The sequence below is a fragment of the Amblyomma mixtum genome, chromosome 3 (assembly GCF_055824585.1).
Source record: "Amblyomma mixtum isolate Tamu chromosome 3, ASM5582458v1, whole genome shotgun sequence".
Lineage (NCBI taxonomy): Eukaryota > Metazoa > Arthropoda > Arachnida > Ixodida > Ixodidae > Amblyomma > Amblyomma mixtum.
The window spans coordinates 398,310,341-398,327,167 of record NC_143014.1 but is presented as its reverse complement, the minus strand read 5'-3'; the positions used below and the strand labels follow the sequence as shown (position 1 = coordinate 398,327,167).

The 16,827-nt window shown below is 44.3% G+C and overlaps 1 protein-coding gene and 1 pseudogene across 17 annotated transcripts in view; both read left to right on the top strand.

Moving 5' to 3' along the window:
- The first annotated feature begins 2,129 nt into the window (after positions 1 to 2,129).
- LOC149357303 (uncharacterized) lies at positions 2,130 to 8,274 on the top strand (annotated as a pseudogene). Its single transcript, XR_016289371.1, has 6 exons — positions 2,130 to 2,142; positions 4,160 to 4,249; positions 4,400 to 4,505; positions 5,441 to 5,930; positions 6,022 to 7,128; positions 7,190 to 8,274. The product of XR_016289371.1 is annotated as an uncharacterized LOC149357303 (transcript).
- A 4,054-nt stretch (positions 8,275 to 12,328) lies between these two features.
- LOC149357301 (sphingosine-1-phosphate lyase-like) overlaps positions 12,329 to 16,827 on the top strand; it is a 42,041-nt gene continuing 37,542 nt past the window's right edge. For 11 of the 16 annotated variants that reach the window (XM_089584512.1, XM_089584500.1, XM_089584507.1 and 8 more), the window contains exons 1-3: positions 12,329 to 12,414; positions 13,541 to 13,609; positions 15,492 to 15,661. Coding sequence is in view for 2 of the 16 variants with exons in the window: in XM_089584500.1 (XP_089440626.1) it covers positions 15,525 to 15,661 (137 nt within the window). In the remaining 14 variants the exon portion in view is untranslated. The remainder of the gene's footprint in view (positions 12,415 to 13,540; positions 13,610 to 15,491; positions 15,662 to 16,827) is intronic. The other 5 variants (XM_089584505.1, XM_089584510.1, XM_089584504.1 and 2 more) reach the window with 2 other exon arrangements.

Here is a 16,827-nt window from a genome sequence, read left to right as displayed (position 1 = left end):
ACGCATATTTTATTGTGGTTGATGATACATCAGCAGAGCAATGGGTTACATTCGGAAAATTTCTTAAATGTGACTCTTCACATGTGGCAAGCTTGGGACACACATCCGTAATCTTCCCACCCACAGGATTTCTGAAATAAAAAAGAACGCGGCAAACATCAGTCATGTGAAACAAATTGCACAATGCAGTAGCCCAAGTAAAAACATTGGAACCAATTAATAGAAGTGTTTAACGCTGCAAGTATAACATACAATGCACTAACAAACACCTCAATAAGTATAAGGCACCCTGGTGAAAATCTTTCCCAGCCCAAGTGGTTTATGGAACAATTTCCAGCTGGTTCCAATCGGAACCAACTGGAACCCAGATGGTTCCAACTGAAACCCACTGGACATTGTTCCATAAACCAGTTGGGCTGGAAAAGATTTTCGCCAGGGCAATAACAGCTCTCACTTTTCCACACCATATTTGACAATGTATCTGTTGTTTATTTATTTTCATGGGCCTTAGGGCACTAACCTGCGCAGCACTGTACGCGACTGTGCACAGAAAGCCGCAAAGCTTCCGTTGTGAACCACTGCGACCTCACGTGCTTCCTATGGTCTGCCTTTCGCGCGTTGTCACTCTTTATACAGGCACAGTGAACATAGCGATGCCTTAAAAATTAACAAGATGCGAAAACACTCCGTCCCGCAACTTTGAAGAGGAGTGGGAATTAGCCGCGCGAGTTGAGGGCTCCCGCAGCTGTGTGATGTAGGCTCCCGAAAGTGTGAGAACAGCACACACTTGGGGAAGCCATCTCCTCGCGCTTACTGCTCCCACTGTCCTGTGAACGAATGTTATATGAGCATGCTGCATTGTCCTAGAAACAAAGTTCCAAGAAGTGTACTGGATACATACCTTCGTAGGCAATCACATGTGCACTAAGCCTTCTTTACACCAAGGTCGACGCAGTACGGGATTCCGGAGTTCCAGAAGAGCTTCAGGCGCTTCCTGTATCTTTCGAATTGCTTAAGTTACATACAACTTTCGTCCACAGACCGAACAAAGCCACATTTTATAATAACAGAGCTATAAAGATCTGCGCGACAACACTACGCGGCATATCAACAACAGCGCTACGGAGCCGTACTGATGGATTGGATTGGTCTGACCGCGAACTGACATCTACGATGATGGTGATAGCAGAATGCACGGGAGTTTTGATGCTTACGAATGGTTTCAATGGCAAGTTTAGCTAGAAAAACAGTGGACATGTCGCGTAACTCCTCTAACTTGGAGTTTTATAAATATAAATCTAGTCATTGAGTTCTTGCAAAATAATGCAACACCTGCTTCTCCTAGATAAATTTAGCTCGTTGGCGGCTCTTGCACTGCAGGTAGGAGTGGTATCGTGCCAATTTACAAACGTCTTCGCGTCAAACCCTCCAACTGATGCAAATAAAACAGTATACATACCCGAAAGACGCGAATTTTCTGTGAAATAAAAAACGACCATTCTCATGGCCTGGGAAAATACTCGGCCTTACATCCTTCGGACGTACACCTCGTCTCTCATGGGGATATACAAAAGTGGACACTGTCCGTACGTCCGGCGGATGTACGAATACGGTACGGATATCCGAAATCGGACTGCGTTCGTACGTCCGATGGACGTCCGATCTCGGCAAAGGACGTTCGGATCTAGCTCGTACGTCCAACGGATATCTGTGGTTGCTTGGGCTTTCATAAGGCTTCCTCCGACGCTTCATTTTAACAGGCTCCCGGTAGTGAAAAATAACGTGGCGCGCAAGCTTGCTTTCAAGCAGTGAAACCTGGTCCGACGCACACGGCGACGTCCCTGCAGCGTCGGCGATTACGGCGAACGGGCCGACGCAACCAATCCTGCGCTCCTCGCCGCACGGTGCGTGCGTGAGACAAAAATCCCGTTATTTGAAGCTTACTTTCAAGCGGTGGTCCGACGCAAACGGCGTCGTCTCTGCAGAGTCGGCGATTACGCGAACGGGTCGACGCAGCTTATGCTCCTCGCCGCACGGTTGTTGTTGTTGTCTGTCCTCCAGATAACGGCGCGTACCCACTGCGGGGGATTGGCCAAGACACAGGCGGCAACTGGTTGCATCAGACAAAAATGCCGTTACTTGGTAAAAAAGGCGCGAACGATGGTCATTGGCTGAACTACGTCATCAAAAAGATTCATCACGACAATTTTTAATTAAACATAAAAAGGGAGTAGAAATCAGTCACAAATATTTGTCTTAGCAATTTTTCTCAGGCATTTGAGCTAGCTCGTTACTTTTTTTTCTCGGGCATGTGGCCGCCGCGATCTGCTCCGGCGGCGGCGCGCGCTCGCTGCGATCGCGGAGGCCACGCGCCTGTGCACGGCACGTGGTTGCGCCCACAGCCGGGCGGCGGCGCAACGCACATAGTTTCGCCTGTAGTCAACTTATAATCGAGATATTTTGGCTCTTGATGAACGATTCTAGCTGACCCGCGTTAATTATCCACATGCGCATCCATATGCATGTTGTGGGGAATACAATCGTGTTCAACAAAGGCACGGCAGCATGCAGTCGAAATTAATAAAACGATAGATGACGCAAGAGTACTTCCAGACGACTAAAAATCTAGATCTTATAAACGTTTTGCTGCAACTTAGATGCTAAAAGTCTTAAGCAGTTATCTTCTCAACGTCTTCTCTTAAACCTCTGTAAAACGCGAAGACAAAGATGCCTATAAGACATCTCGATAAGCCCTAGAGGTCCTAGCTTTTTTAGATGTTTCAAAAAGTCTGGTAAACGTTGTGTGTTCAGTGGGAACGACGCCCAACCCATATCTCCCTGGACTCCCTCATTCGGAGTGTTCCCATGGGCTCCCAAGGCTAGCCTTCCTACACTTCTTTGTCTGACCTCTAGACTTAATTGACTGTACTTCTGATTACATGCACAGGACTGCATTTCCAAATGTGAGGCCCGGTACCATGATTCCCTTCCATACCCCTCTAACCACCTCATACCTATTATAGTTCCATAGTGCTCTATGCTTCATAATGTCTGAATTCCTTTTTCCTTTATCCTTCAGAATCCTCTCATGCTCTTCCAAATATTTTTTCCCTTCACTTAGCCATACACCTAGATACTTATAAGTTCTCACATGGTCTATCATAGTGTCCTGTATTTCTAGTGGGTCTCCCCTCTCCTCATTATACACCATTATCCCTGACTTCTCTCTACTGAACTGGAGTCCTAGCTTGTTGCCCTCCTCACCACAGATTTTAGCTAGTTCCCGCAGCCTATCTCGCTTGTCTGCTAGTAGAACAATATTATCCGCATACATTAGTCCAGCCAACACTTGGTTTACCTTCTGGCCATCCTGCATATAACTCACGTCAACTCCTACCCTACTCTCTTCCAACCTCTTTTCCATTTGGCTCACGTATACTATGAAAAGTAGGGGTGATAGTGGGCAGCCTGGCCTTAGCCCTCTCTTAATTTTAGCTGGTTTTGTAGTTACTCCCTCCAGGGTTACTACGACCTCATTGTCTGAATATACACGTTGTAGATATTCAACCAGATTTCTATCGGCACCATATCTCTTCAATTGGTCCCAAAGTTTTTCCTGATTCACATTGTCATATGCCCCCTTAATGTCTAAAAATGCCATCCATAGAGGCCTCCGACTTGCCTCAGCTATCTCTATACACTGCGTTATGACAAATAGATTGTCCTCCAACCGTCTGTCCTTTCGGAAACCGTTCTGCAACTCTCCCAAGATATCCTCACACTCTGCCCATTCTTCCATTCACCTTTTCACCATCTGCATTGCTAGCCTGTAAATAACTGATGTGACCGTAATTGATCGGTAGGATTTAATGTTGTCCCTGTTTCCCTTGCCTTTGTATATTAGTCTCATCCTGCTCACTTTACAGTCTTTTGGAACCACGGAGCAAAAAAAAATGAGGAGGGAACGGCCGGTGACAACCTTGAAGCCTAGTCTTAAAAAGTAAAGATATAGTAAAAAAAAGAGAGTGTGTCCCCCCCCGTGATCCCACCACCTGATAGCGTGCGTTAAAATCACGATCCCCTCTATCAACTTCTGACCTGTTCATGCTGGCTCTCCCCCTGTCGCCAGATTTGCTTTTGCTTGTCTCGTTTTTTTTAGTTCGCCAAACTGCCGCCACAAGCTGTGGCGCTGCAACTTACCCCCATCGCTTTGCCAGCTTTGCTCTCCGCTACGACCTCTACGACCTCCGTTTGTTGTTGCGTGCCGAAGGTGTTTGCTTTTGTGGCATTCAGAGGTGATCGTGTGTCACTTAGCGAATCCAGTCAACAACAGCATTAGGGCACGACAGCATTAACACCGTTTCCCGCTATGGTGCACTGTTGCATTCCTTTCTGCAAGTCAAGTGGGCGGCGGGCAAGGATCACGACTGGGATATCGTTCCACGAGTTTCCCGGTACTGTAATTCGACACGAGGGGTTGAAGAAGATCTCTCGACAGGCAGAAGGTAAGCTGCTGAGAAAGTTGAATTCCATACACCGTGAGAATCCGCTAAATGACTAGTCAGTTTTCACGTCACGTGTCTACCTGTCTACGATATGCAGCTAGAAAGCTAGAGTATTTTGTTGGTGTAGTATGTTTGCTGACGGCTAGAAACACAAGCGAGGCTCGTGGACGTCGCTTACAGTGCTGAGCAACTGCATTTGCCTTTTGTCATGCTCTAGCCTGACCAAGCCGTGCACATGGCCGTGGCAGGGGTACAAGTTTTATTTTGATGAGAAGCTTGTTTTAGTGCATTTTACTCTGTTTTGTGCGAACACTGTGCTTTGACAAAACTATCACTAACCCGGCAGAACAGCGTGGTCGTTCTCATCAAAGGCGACAGGCACAAGTGCAGCTGTCGTTAACGCATACAGCCGGTAGTAAATTGGAGTAGTGATTAGATACTGAGCCTACAAGCATTCCTTAAGTGTCATGCAGTGGTCTCCCCATTATTAGTAAATTTTCTGCTTACATTGCCTGCCACCAGAACTTTGTGATGCAAAACTATACACACACATATATTCGCAGGCCCAGGGAAGCAGCCATGGGTGCCGAGCGACCGCAGCAAGGTCTGCAGCTTGCATTTCAAACCTGAAGACTTCAGGGAAGAATTGAGGATATGAAAGTTGAAACCAGATGCCATACCTTCAATATTCCCAAGTTACCCAGTCTACCTGCAGGAACCACCCAAGAAGGAGCGAAAAGCTGTGAAAAGGAAAGCTGTGCAGGGGCTGTCGGGAAGCAAGCCTCATATGAAGGCCAAGAGAACTAAGCAAATGTTTTGCATCAATATTCTCCATTTGGGCTCACCTGAATATTGTGTCTATATAATATAGGCTTCGTCACTTAACTCGAAAACCACTCAACATATAAATACAAAAGAGGTTCTTAATGTTCCAGGCTAGACATCCCCAACCCTGATTGCTCTCCATCTGAAAGGACCGACCAACTGACAATCATAGGTGTGTCTGATAGTGATACAGCCCATGAAGATGCTGGAATATTGACAGAAGCACTGTTGCTACTTTCCCAAGGTCATTCACAGGTACCACCGGTGAAGGTACCTGTGAGTGAATTTCCATCTGTGCTTCCATATCTGCCTTCATCTAAATCTGCTTTTTGCTTTCCTGAAACATATGAGAAGCCCGAGTGTAGCAAGTCCTCCCACAGCCTCACAAGTTCATCAAAGGTGACCAGGCCATGTACAGTTCAGAGGAGGCTTTCTTTTTCACGGATGACAAATCTTCTGAGGCAAGTGAAAAACCTCACCCGGAAATGTCAAAGGCTCCGGAAAAAGCAGGAAAAATTGCAAGGAGAGCTCACTGTCTTGAAACAGCAGACAAAAAAGATGGAAGTTTTGATGAAGAAAACAAACGTCGCAGTCCTCCAGGTACGAACTGATCTCTATTTGAACATTCTTTTACAAAAGTTCCCATTCATGCATGCAGCCTGCGACGTGTTATTCAATGTCATACTTGCAGGAAAAGGTGGAGGAGAACAATGAAAAAGCACTCTTTCTTCAAGAGCAGCTGGCTTTCATGAGCAGAAAAAAAAGGGCGATGGCGAGAGGAGACAATACGCAAATGCGTTCTTTGGCATGCAAAGTCACCAGCAGGGTACCGCCTTCTTCGGGAGACTTGTGTCTTGTCTCTGCCAAGTCGGTCTACTCTCAAGCGGTACATTGGTGCATGTACTGAAGAAGTAGTGTCCTCTCTCATCAATCAGCGCCTTCACGCAGAAGTGAAACTACTCTCCAAAGAGGTAATTTTTTTCCTAGAGGTGAAAATATCAGAGCCATGGTCTTGTGTAATTCTTGCAGGCTCGCTGTGGATCCCTAGTGATGGACGAGATGTCCCTGTTTATCAGAAACAGTCAGATGCCGTGCTTGGATTCGTGGACCTTGGAGGAGCTGAAGTGGACTTTGGCTTAGAAGAGAAACTCGCAACTCATCTGCTCTGTTTTGTCTTTGTAGGACTTTCTACCCACTACAGGTATATAGGATATTTGGCTAGTGCACATGAGCGACACGTGGACCTGTGCAAATTGTTTTCAATCCCGCAAGAGAATATCTTGTCATTCACCTGACACTGAGTTTTTTTACAAAAATTTCAGGCTCCCTGTAGGGTATTAGTTCACTAAGGGTCTGACAGGAGAGCAGCTCGAGCTCCTTTCTCTGCAAGTGATGACATCAATCGAAGGAGCCGGCTTTCAGGTGGTGAGGTTAGTTGCTGATAACCACAGCACTAACTGCAAGTTTTTTGCCAGCTTGTCCGGCGGCCATATACTTGCTGTTGTCACGTGAGTAGTTGCTAAGCCAGACTTTTGGTATAGGTTGCAAAGCCTTTTATTATGGATAGATCTCCTATCATAACAGCAAAATATGCTAAAAGCAAATATGTACGGTTAACAGTTTCACTGGCTTGCTAACAGTAGTGACTGATTCCGTCCAGCCACCCTCTTGATCCAGATCGGCCACTCTTCCTTTCATTTCATTATTGCCATGTAATCAAGAACGTAAGGAATCAGTTCCTCGACACAAGAAGGATTTTCAGGAATAATGGAGTGCTGATCGTTCCAGACTACCTGAGGTAAAAGTGTAGCTTTTCTTGCCTTTACAAAAACATAGTGTAACATTGAATTTTGTCACAGGAACCTACATGACATACAAGAAAAGCAAGGTGCTTTCAAGCTCATCAGGTGCTTGACGAAAAAGCCCCTTTGGCCGAGTAACTTTGAGAAGATGTCTGTCGCCAGGGCGGTTGCCATCTTTTCTCCTCAGGTAAAGAACACAGATTCGTTTATTTGTAGAAATAATGCACATTTCTCACCCCAGTGTGACAGTGGTCAGCCTGGTGATAATCAACAGGAATATAATTTCATTCTAGGTAACGTCAGTCCTCAGGTTTCTCGAAAAACATGGATGCCAGCTTGGTGCTTGTGGATTCGATGGGTCTTTTCGAATTCCAACCATCGAATTTATGGAGCTTTAACTGAGGCACATGCAAAAAGGAAGCTACTGAACAAAAAACCTTTGTCAAGGAAAGTTCTTAAAGTATGAGTGTATTTTTCACTCGTAACAACTGTGTAGGCATTTTTATCATTTTTTGTGCATCATCAGGCCACAACATCTGCTCTTTGTGAAAGGGCCACAATCATTGTAGTAGATTTAAATGTATGTGTTTTTTCACCGCTTCTAAAAATTGTTGTGCAATTTAAGCTTACTCAATTTTTCATCAATATGACACATACTGTTTCAACTGGAACTGCTTTCTGTAGGTATCAGGGTTTATTTTTTTTAATGGATGTGTTAGTGTTCTTTTAAATATTTCTTTCCAATGAAAATGCATTGAATTGCTGTTAATAATGCTATCCTTTTTATCTGCTTAATGCTCTTTGTCTAATTTGCTGTACATGTCATCTTTTGATCTTGAGTTAAGTGCACTTTGGTATGCTGTACAATCGCCAAAAGTATTTCTGGGAAGCCGGAGCTAGTCAGGCTGCTTCTCAGCTTTTTCTCCATGCCTTCCTCACCTTCATGATGAAAATTAAAGGAACTATTAAAATTCTGTGCGGTTTCATTTGAGAATTTGTCAAGTCCTAGGTCAGTAGTCGTAGCCGCTAGAGCAGGGCTGATTTTATTCTGCCAGAGGAAGTGGGGAACTGATGCCTGTATACTTGCTTCAGATGTGCTGTTGGTGGGCTGTCGGTAAATTGCTGGGGGCTAGGTAGTTGGAGCTTGGAATATTCGATTAGGTTCTTAGTCATACAGCCTAATTTTAACTGGTAGTATACTGGTTGTACTTTGCAGTGTTAATGATGGTGGGTTGCACATTAATAAAATATGTTCTGCTGGTCTGAACATTGCAGTTTCAGATTACTGATTTTCCTGCATTTGTGATGCTTCAAAAGCAAAGTCTGCAAATGTGAACAGAAATCGTCACTACAAGTACTGGTGCTGGTGCTGGAATGTACCATATATTCAGGGAATAAAACTTTGCTTGAACTGTGAGCTTGCTTCTTACCTCTATTTCTTGCAGTGCAAAACTGCTACATACAGCTGCGTGCAAACGATTTACAGCATGGAACTTGCATGGAGTTCCAAATTTTCGTCCATTAGTACTGAGCATGGAAACCGTGAAAATTTGTAGCAGTCATAACGAGATTTGACCGCTATAGCATTTCACTTTGAGAATAAATGCATTCGCTGCAGCAGAATATCGTTCCTGAATTTCACTCTGCAGAGGCTTTTAAGGTGGATCTAATCTTAATAGGTGTTGATCAAAATCAACCACCCAGGTTCATCTAGTATTGCAAACAACAGGTTGTCTAAAAGTGTTGAACCAGAACACATGTCCTTTTCCAAGATTAAAATCCTACAGAAATAAAGTTTTTTCAGCACAAGATTTTCATAGGTAGAGTATTAAAATTGGCTATACTACATAAAGCTTGGTTTTCTGCATAACATTCCTATGGATCAGAAGCACTCACAAGAGTTGCTGAATGAAATCCAGTTTGCCTCGTAATGCTTTTATCTGAAGCATTCTCAAGGTGATGTAGCCACAGTCATGAAAGCGCGTGGCACCTCCGATGCGAGATATGCGGCAGTTAATGCCAGCGAAGCTCCACTGATGCTCGAACAGTGGCCATAACCGCGAGAATTAACGGTGTTAGGGGTCATTGTGAAGATATTGTAGGCGCGAATAGTCGCTGTAGCACGTAGCGGCACGCCGACTTGTGTTGCCTGATCATCCTTAGAAGGTCGCTATTACTAGACCCCAATGCGTAAAACACGGTTAACGGAACCTGGAATGAGCAGGTCGTAAAGTTAACCGACTTATACGGTTGACAGTGTAAGCTAATTGTATTTTTTTCACGCTGCAGGAACTTGGTTTTCAAGATCAATCTATTGACTAGCCCACCCACGAAACACAAAAAGTGCTTGTTAAGTCATCTACACCAAGATGTTTTGACGTCTTATAGAAGCATAGCCAAGGTTTTATATAGCCGTCCGAAGTCTTGAAGACCTCCTGTAGCCTAGGCTAATGCAACGCTATCTGTCGGCTACAAGAGGTTTTTGTTGACATCTTGTAGACTTCTAGCCGATACCTTGTTTAGCTGTAAAGAAGTGTTTTAGCTCTTCTGTAGCTGTGGTATCCGATGCTAGTAGTTGGCTAATAGAAGTCTTACCTAGCTGTATATAGATGTATTTTAGGTGTTTTGTATCGGGGCTAATGCAATGCTGTTCAACGAAAGGCACTTTACAAAGAGTCCGTCCTTGATGCCTCACAAGCAATAAGAACTGAAGAGAGTACAAACAACTTCCATGCTTGGGAGACAATGTGCATTGAGGGTGTGCGAAAACTTGTTGCTTTGCTGTCTCTTGCCCCTCTTGTCTGACATTTGGCTTGTTGTCTACAGACTAAAAGTATATTTTCTTCAGCAGAAGTCTAGGTACCAGGTAATTAATTCATGGATAATGCAGCAGTTTCTTTTGAAAGGAAATTTTGCACATCAAGAGTGCAAAAGAAACTGCTGCATCATTTCATGTATTGACTGCCTGGTAGCTAGACTTCTGCTAAATGCAAACACTCCTTTAATCTGTAGACAACTGGCCAAATGCGAGGCAAGAAGTACAAGAGAGCACAGCAACAAGTTTTCTCATACACCCTCAATACACATTTTTTCTCCCAAGCATGCAAGAGATCTGTACCTTCTCTTAAACTGAGCTCTTATTGCTCGTGAGACATCAAGATGAGCTCTTCGTAAAGCACCTTTAACTTTGGCTGCTGCGTAAATATAAGTAAATTGTGCAAATCTGAGTCTTGCAATGCTTACTGCAAGATGAAAGCTTTGGGCAGGCAAACTGTGCTAATTAAATTCATTCATAGTAGAACTACAAGTAAAATTCAGACTAAAGAAAAAAAAAGAGCCAATGTAGTTGGTTCTTAATACAAGATCTGTTCTGAGCGCAAAAAAAAGAGCAAGAAATGGCTTCAATCCAAGAATCAAACATTTTATTGCCTCAGTAACACATACCTGCTTCTTAGGATTAAAAAAAAGTGACACGTTGAATCAAAACACATGACAAATACCTCAAGACAACAAAAAGTGCCACATGGTAGGAACAGTTGACAGCTGTCTGCCATATACATGGTAGGCACCAGGCCGTCTCCCATGATGACTCCAACACAGATGTTTGCAGTCGCCATGGAGGAGGCAGTCGCACTCCACAGCGGGCATAAAAAAGGCCATGGTTACTGGGTGAACAGAAAAATTAATGTCAATTTTCAGCACTCAATATTTTTTCCTCACTGAAGTACACGTAAGCAGACGAAAAATACACAAGACAGCCAGCAACTAATAACTGTATATCATTCACAAGGGTAGAAACTTCGGCGAGTCGGTAACGGTGATCCATGGTATGAGAGGTAGTGCAAAATGGGACAAGGGACAGAAAAAGACGCACACAACACAGGCGCTAACTTCTGACTGACAGAGCCCAAGCGACCAAGACGAACGTAAACCGTGAGGGCAAACAGGTGCACGCGCCTGGAAAAAAATGAAAATCAGGTGAACGAGGAACTACGGACACGTACACCTCAGCGATTGTTTAAGAAGGGCAGTTTTTTTTTGGACAGGGAGATAGATGGTTTGCTGACACATTTATTTTCCAAAGCAGCGATACACGCTACTTAAAAATTTCATATGTTCACTGAATCCGGTGTCTGGCCACGATCGAGCACTTATCCAAAAATGGCACACAACCCCACTCCTTACAGGGCAAAACCAGATTACTGCCAGTAAAAGTTTTCAAGTTGTTTTTGTGTTCACGAAACCTCTCATTCAAGCAACCACCAGATTGACCAACATACCGCTTGCCACAAGAGTGGGATGTCATAAACAATGCCTTCAGTACATTTCACAAATTTTTTCCTGTGATTAATGGTGCATTGCAGCTTTTGGGGACGTTTATCGACGGGCAAAGTTTTTTTGGATAGCGCACCTATTTTTTTAGGGGCTGAAAAACATTCGCTTTGTCCCAATTTTCTTGAGATTGTGGGACAGGCAATGAATGTAGGGAATGATGGCAATCCTTCCTTTCTTTCTTTCTGAAGGCACAGACGGCAGTTGATCTTCCTGGCGCTTCTTCTTCAGTGTGCCTTCAGGGACAAAAACACAGATATCAGCTGGGTAGCCTGCTTCACTGAACCTTGCGAGTTGTTCGTGAAAGCTCTGGCTGATGAGGTGGGGGCATGACTTTTCCAGTTCATTTTTGAAACATAAATTAATAATGCCTCATTTTACGAGTTTAGAATGTTCAGAAGTGTAAGGGTGTGCAGGCTGAAGGTAGGTTATTTCAGTCGTTACTGAAATAACCTATCTTCAGCTTGCACTCCCCTACACTGCTGCACATTCTAAACTCGTAAAACGTCATTATTTTGTTATCAAAATGACGACACCGCGAGACGCTGACAGCGGACTATAGTGCCTAGAATATACTGCCAGTATATTTGCTGTGGCTAGTAACAGAGCTCCACCTCGGAAGCATTTCTTTGCACGATAAGGGACCGTATCCTAACGTTTTGCTGTAAACACGCCGTTAATAAAATGAACAATGTTTTATGTTGCTAAAAAAATATGTTTCAAACTCAACAACTTGAACCAAAATACTTTTGCTGCCGCGAGAGTACGCTGGCGCTGCAAAAGCGTCGGCTAGGTGGCGAGAGCTGCCGCCCGATTCAAAGGATTCAGCCTTATCTGTAGCCTTATCCATCCACCCACATGATCAGCCATCGTAAACAAAACAGCCAGAACAAAATCAGCTGATTCTACGGTTCTCCTTTTTTTTTTTTTACACATTACGTGGAATTAAGGTACTGTGCGGACGTCTTAAGTGCGCGGAATAATCTATTTAAAGGCAGTAATTGCTACGGGTCTGCCGAGATCAATTTGCAAGGAGCGCTTGGCTCGAAAGCCGGCGAAGGCAGCTTTAAGGCAAGTTCATACTGGCGAGTCGCAAACGTCGCGCGACCGATTTTGGTCAGTTAGGTATGGTTTCCGAAACACATGTAAAGCGGGGAGGGAGCGTAACAAATCGATTTAAGCCTGTCGCGCGACCTCCGCGACTCGCCAGTGTGAACTCACCTAGCCTGCTATCGATGGCAAATGTGCCCTAAGGGCGATGCGTGGTTCTATTTATTTTTGTTCAGAAAATACCAGGCGACCACGAATGATCACACTGCAGCAACTGCCGACATACGGGAGCAAACCGGTGCAGCTGCTGGGAGGCGTTTATAAAATTGGCAATTATGTGCAAATGTAGACCGTTACTTCTCACCGCTTTTGTGACCGGTGGTTTAATTTCTCGATGAACATAAAACTGTTGCCGCGATTGACATTGCAAGCGTGCAGCTGGCAGTTTTCTGAACAGTATTGAGTTAGCATCAACCACTGGTGCGTCCGCTCTTATGAATGCTTAGAGCTGGCAAGATTACGCACACGCACATAGTGGTCATAAAAGTAAGCACATCGTTCCATCGCTTACTAGGCTTTTCTTGCAGGCATTAACAATACCTGCCACTGTTGGTGGATTTGTGAAACACCCATCGTGTTGCGGGAGAATTTGTAAAGCAGGTGCTGTAGGCAATGGGCACTGCTTTTCTCAGTGTAGTTCGTTACGAGCGGGACTTGAAAAAAAAAAGAAACTGCCACTCATGTAAGCATGCATGGTCAGAGGAAGCTTACTTGAGGATGCAAATCTGCATTAAGAAAGTGTCTGAATTTCTTTTATTGTTATCTTGCATCAAATACAACGTGATTCTATTTTATCTTTCGAGCGTTATAAATGACACTGACGGTAACGTAGACGTTGCCTTGATTTACAGTGTGCTGGCGCTAGACAGATGCAAGATGCAGAGATAGAGACCTTGTTTATGCGACTAATTTGTGTAATTTTTTTTATATTAATTATTCACTTATTGCTGCATGTTGCACTTACAGCCCTGAAGACTGCATTCATCTGAGACTACTCCGGTTTAAAAAGCTCTCCAGAGTACAACAGCCGTTGAGGTATGTTCCATTGTCCTGCTTTTTCTCACCGTGCGTCGAGGTCCCGCCCACGCGGTGCAGCCAGTTTTGGAATTAGGCGCGAGCAGCCATGAAATTCATTGGTGAATATTTTAAAACATGGACTGTGAAAAGTTACCTAAATTGCATTAATCTCAGAATAGGGTGTTTTGGACTGCAAGTGTAACATGCGGTGTGAAGGAAGTAAAAAGAGTAAATGACGAAATTTGGCTAATTAGTAGCGAAATCATGGCCTCTATCTGATTATAATGTGTCTGCTGAACCCCACACTCAGGGAAGACAGGATGCACGGGACTATCATAGCATTATTTATAAAGCACTGGGTAATCAAAACTCACCCTGTACACGAGGCTACTCGCTCATTATGAACGAGAGGTGCACTTAAATTTTTGCAAATTTGTGCAAGCTTTCATACATAAACCGTCTATAGCATTCGTGATTGAGGATAACATTCAAAGGAGAATTTTAGCATGCGCCTATTCTACAAAAATACAAAGCATGCGCTTAATATATTGCCCTCAAATTATGCAAGCTGTGATCGGTGCAGAGAATATTGATTATACCTTTGCATCAGCACGCCACACCGGCTCTGTTGTCAAGAAGGAAATGAGTCGTTGCAATGAGTATTGGGAAACCCAATGCTTAGTGTTTTTTTTGGCGGCTGGAAGTTAGTGCTATGTGTGTCTGTCTTTCTTCGCCTTTTTCTTTTTTGGGCTTTGTTTTTTCCCTCAGTCATAAACCAACAAGCCTAAGCACCTACCCTTCTGAAAAAAATCCACATGCTTTCCATTTCTTACTGCTATATGCCTCAGTTCATCCAAAGAGTTGCCGTGAGCGGGCAAAGTTCAGCGGTGGTTTGGGGAGCGGTCACGAAGGACGACCTTGGACCGCTGGTCATAATAGATGGCAGGTTCATGGCGGAGAGCTACTGCTCCATTCTCGATCGCGTGGCTCTGCCATTCTTGGTAGGGGGACCTTTTCCAGAAGCGGACTTTATCCTGCAGCATGTCTGGTCCCAAGTTCACACTTCAAGGAAGGTTTTCTCTTACTTGGAAGGGCGTGATGTCGCAGTTCTTGACTGGCCACCTCGGTCACCAGACTTGAACATAATAGAACGTTTGTGGGGCAAAGTGAAGGTGTCATTGTCATCTCGCAGCCTTCATGGGCTGTCAGCCGACAACCTGTGGGCTGAAATTGAAGAGCGATAGGAAGAACTGAGGGCCAATGTTGACCTGTGTAATTCTTTGTATAGTTCTCTTTCAGACAGAATGAGAGCAGTGATTGAAGCTGGCAGTGATGCCGCACGCTATTAGTTCTCAAGTCTGAGACCTAGGAAGCATTGCTTGTGCTAACTGTGCCAATGTCAGTTTGAACTGTGTAAATTTGTCAGTATTTCCGTCACTCTTTATTATTTCCCTTATTTTTCTTTCTACGTTGACTTTTCCTGCACACCTGCCATTGCATTCCCTAGTCCAATGGAACCCTATTTCATAGCTTTTTTTTTTGTGATTTCCTTGTTTATCTATTCATTCTTTCAATTTTGTCAGTTTTTTTGCTACATGTCGAGTAAACATGCCCACATTTTTCGTCCACTCTTTCTTTTTGACGATTCGTACGGTGCAGTGCAGGTGTTCATACTGGCTTTGTATTAATCTTTTTTCCAGAGTAGCGCACCATATATTTAGCGCTGACATTGCTGAGCGGCACTTTGAGCAGATGAAAGCATCCGTGACTCGACGGCTTATTCTGGCTGGTGGGCGAGAAGTGATTCAAATTGAAATTATAGATTATTGCAGCTAAGTAATGGGGGCAGCCTCCGAGTAAATCATTTCAACTCACACTAGAACGAAGTTTTTTCCCGCAGGGGCCTTCGATTGAGTGTTGATTGCAACAATAAATGACAAGGAAAAGCCTTTGCCACCATGGATGCAGCTCTGAACCACGCACAGGTGCTGGTCTTCTAAGTTGCTGTGTCGAAAACAGAATCCCCATGGTGATTTGCGCGCTCAATGCGAAAGTGAATTGCCCTGCAAGGTGAGCTCAATCCTGCGGTGCTGGCATGCTGTAGCAGACAATGTGGCGAAAGCCACGCCTATGGTTTCCAGTGCACCTGCGTGCCCTAGAGAGGCACTGGGGAAAGCACTGGCTTCCTGGCGCCATGTTCAGCTAGAAGTGGATGACTGTGTACCTGTTAATTGAAACTGTGCAACCAGACTCCACGGCCGTGGCAAAAACAAAAATAGCAAATTGAAAAGGGGAAGGCAGCACTGCGCCAAAAACCCTCCCACAACCAAAAAATAAACATAAATGTTCATCCTGGGTGACACTGATTGGAAAAACTGTAAAGTGAGATCGTGATTAATTGTGGCCCATGTCAGCATGCACAGTGCTCTATCAAAAGTATCGTTACAGTAGGGTGCATGTATTCATATATTCTCAAAGACTGAATAGAAAATTCCTGTTAACATTGCCAGCGTGGAGCCTCTTGTTTCGACTTTCGGAATGCTAACTGGTTTGGGGCAAGGAGAATGTTGGGGAATGGAAGATGTTCTTGGAATGCACATTCACAAGTAGTGCAAAGTATTTAAGGGAAACACCCAAGGCGAAGTGCATTTCAGCTGGGCAGTAATAACTCATTTGTTTCTACCTGATCACAGTTAAACGGTTGCAGAGCAAAGATAGACAGCTTTCTCAGAAGCTTTGCAGCTGCCTGCCTGGGGCAGTCACTCTACCATTTAAGCTAACCAGGATGGCTAGCAGATGCCATCCTGAGGCCGAATTAATCAACAACCCGAAGCAAGAATGGTGTTTGTCTCGCTCTGAGTTGTTGATCAATTTGCTCTCTTTACCTAAATGGTAGAGCGAATGCCCCAGGCTGGCAGTGGTCGCAGGTTTGATCCCTGGTCCAAGACATATTTTTCTTCAGTTGTGAAGCTTCTGACACCATGAGACACTACGCAGGAAATAGTTCGGGATAGCCCTCAGCCTTTTGCTTCTGACAGCCTATGCAAAAGTTCTTGAGGAAGCACGGTCACATTGCGTTAAGTGTATGTCTCTTCAGTCTTTTTTAGGTAGTCTAAATTAATCGGGAGTCCTTCACTAAGGCGAACCTTGTAGCTGACATGTTGTTTCAGGATGTTAAACCCCACAATTTACAATTTTTTTTGTTACAACTAAAGCACCTGTAAAATGTTCAGACA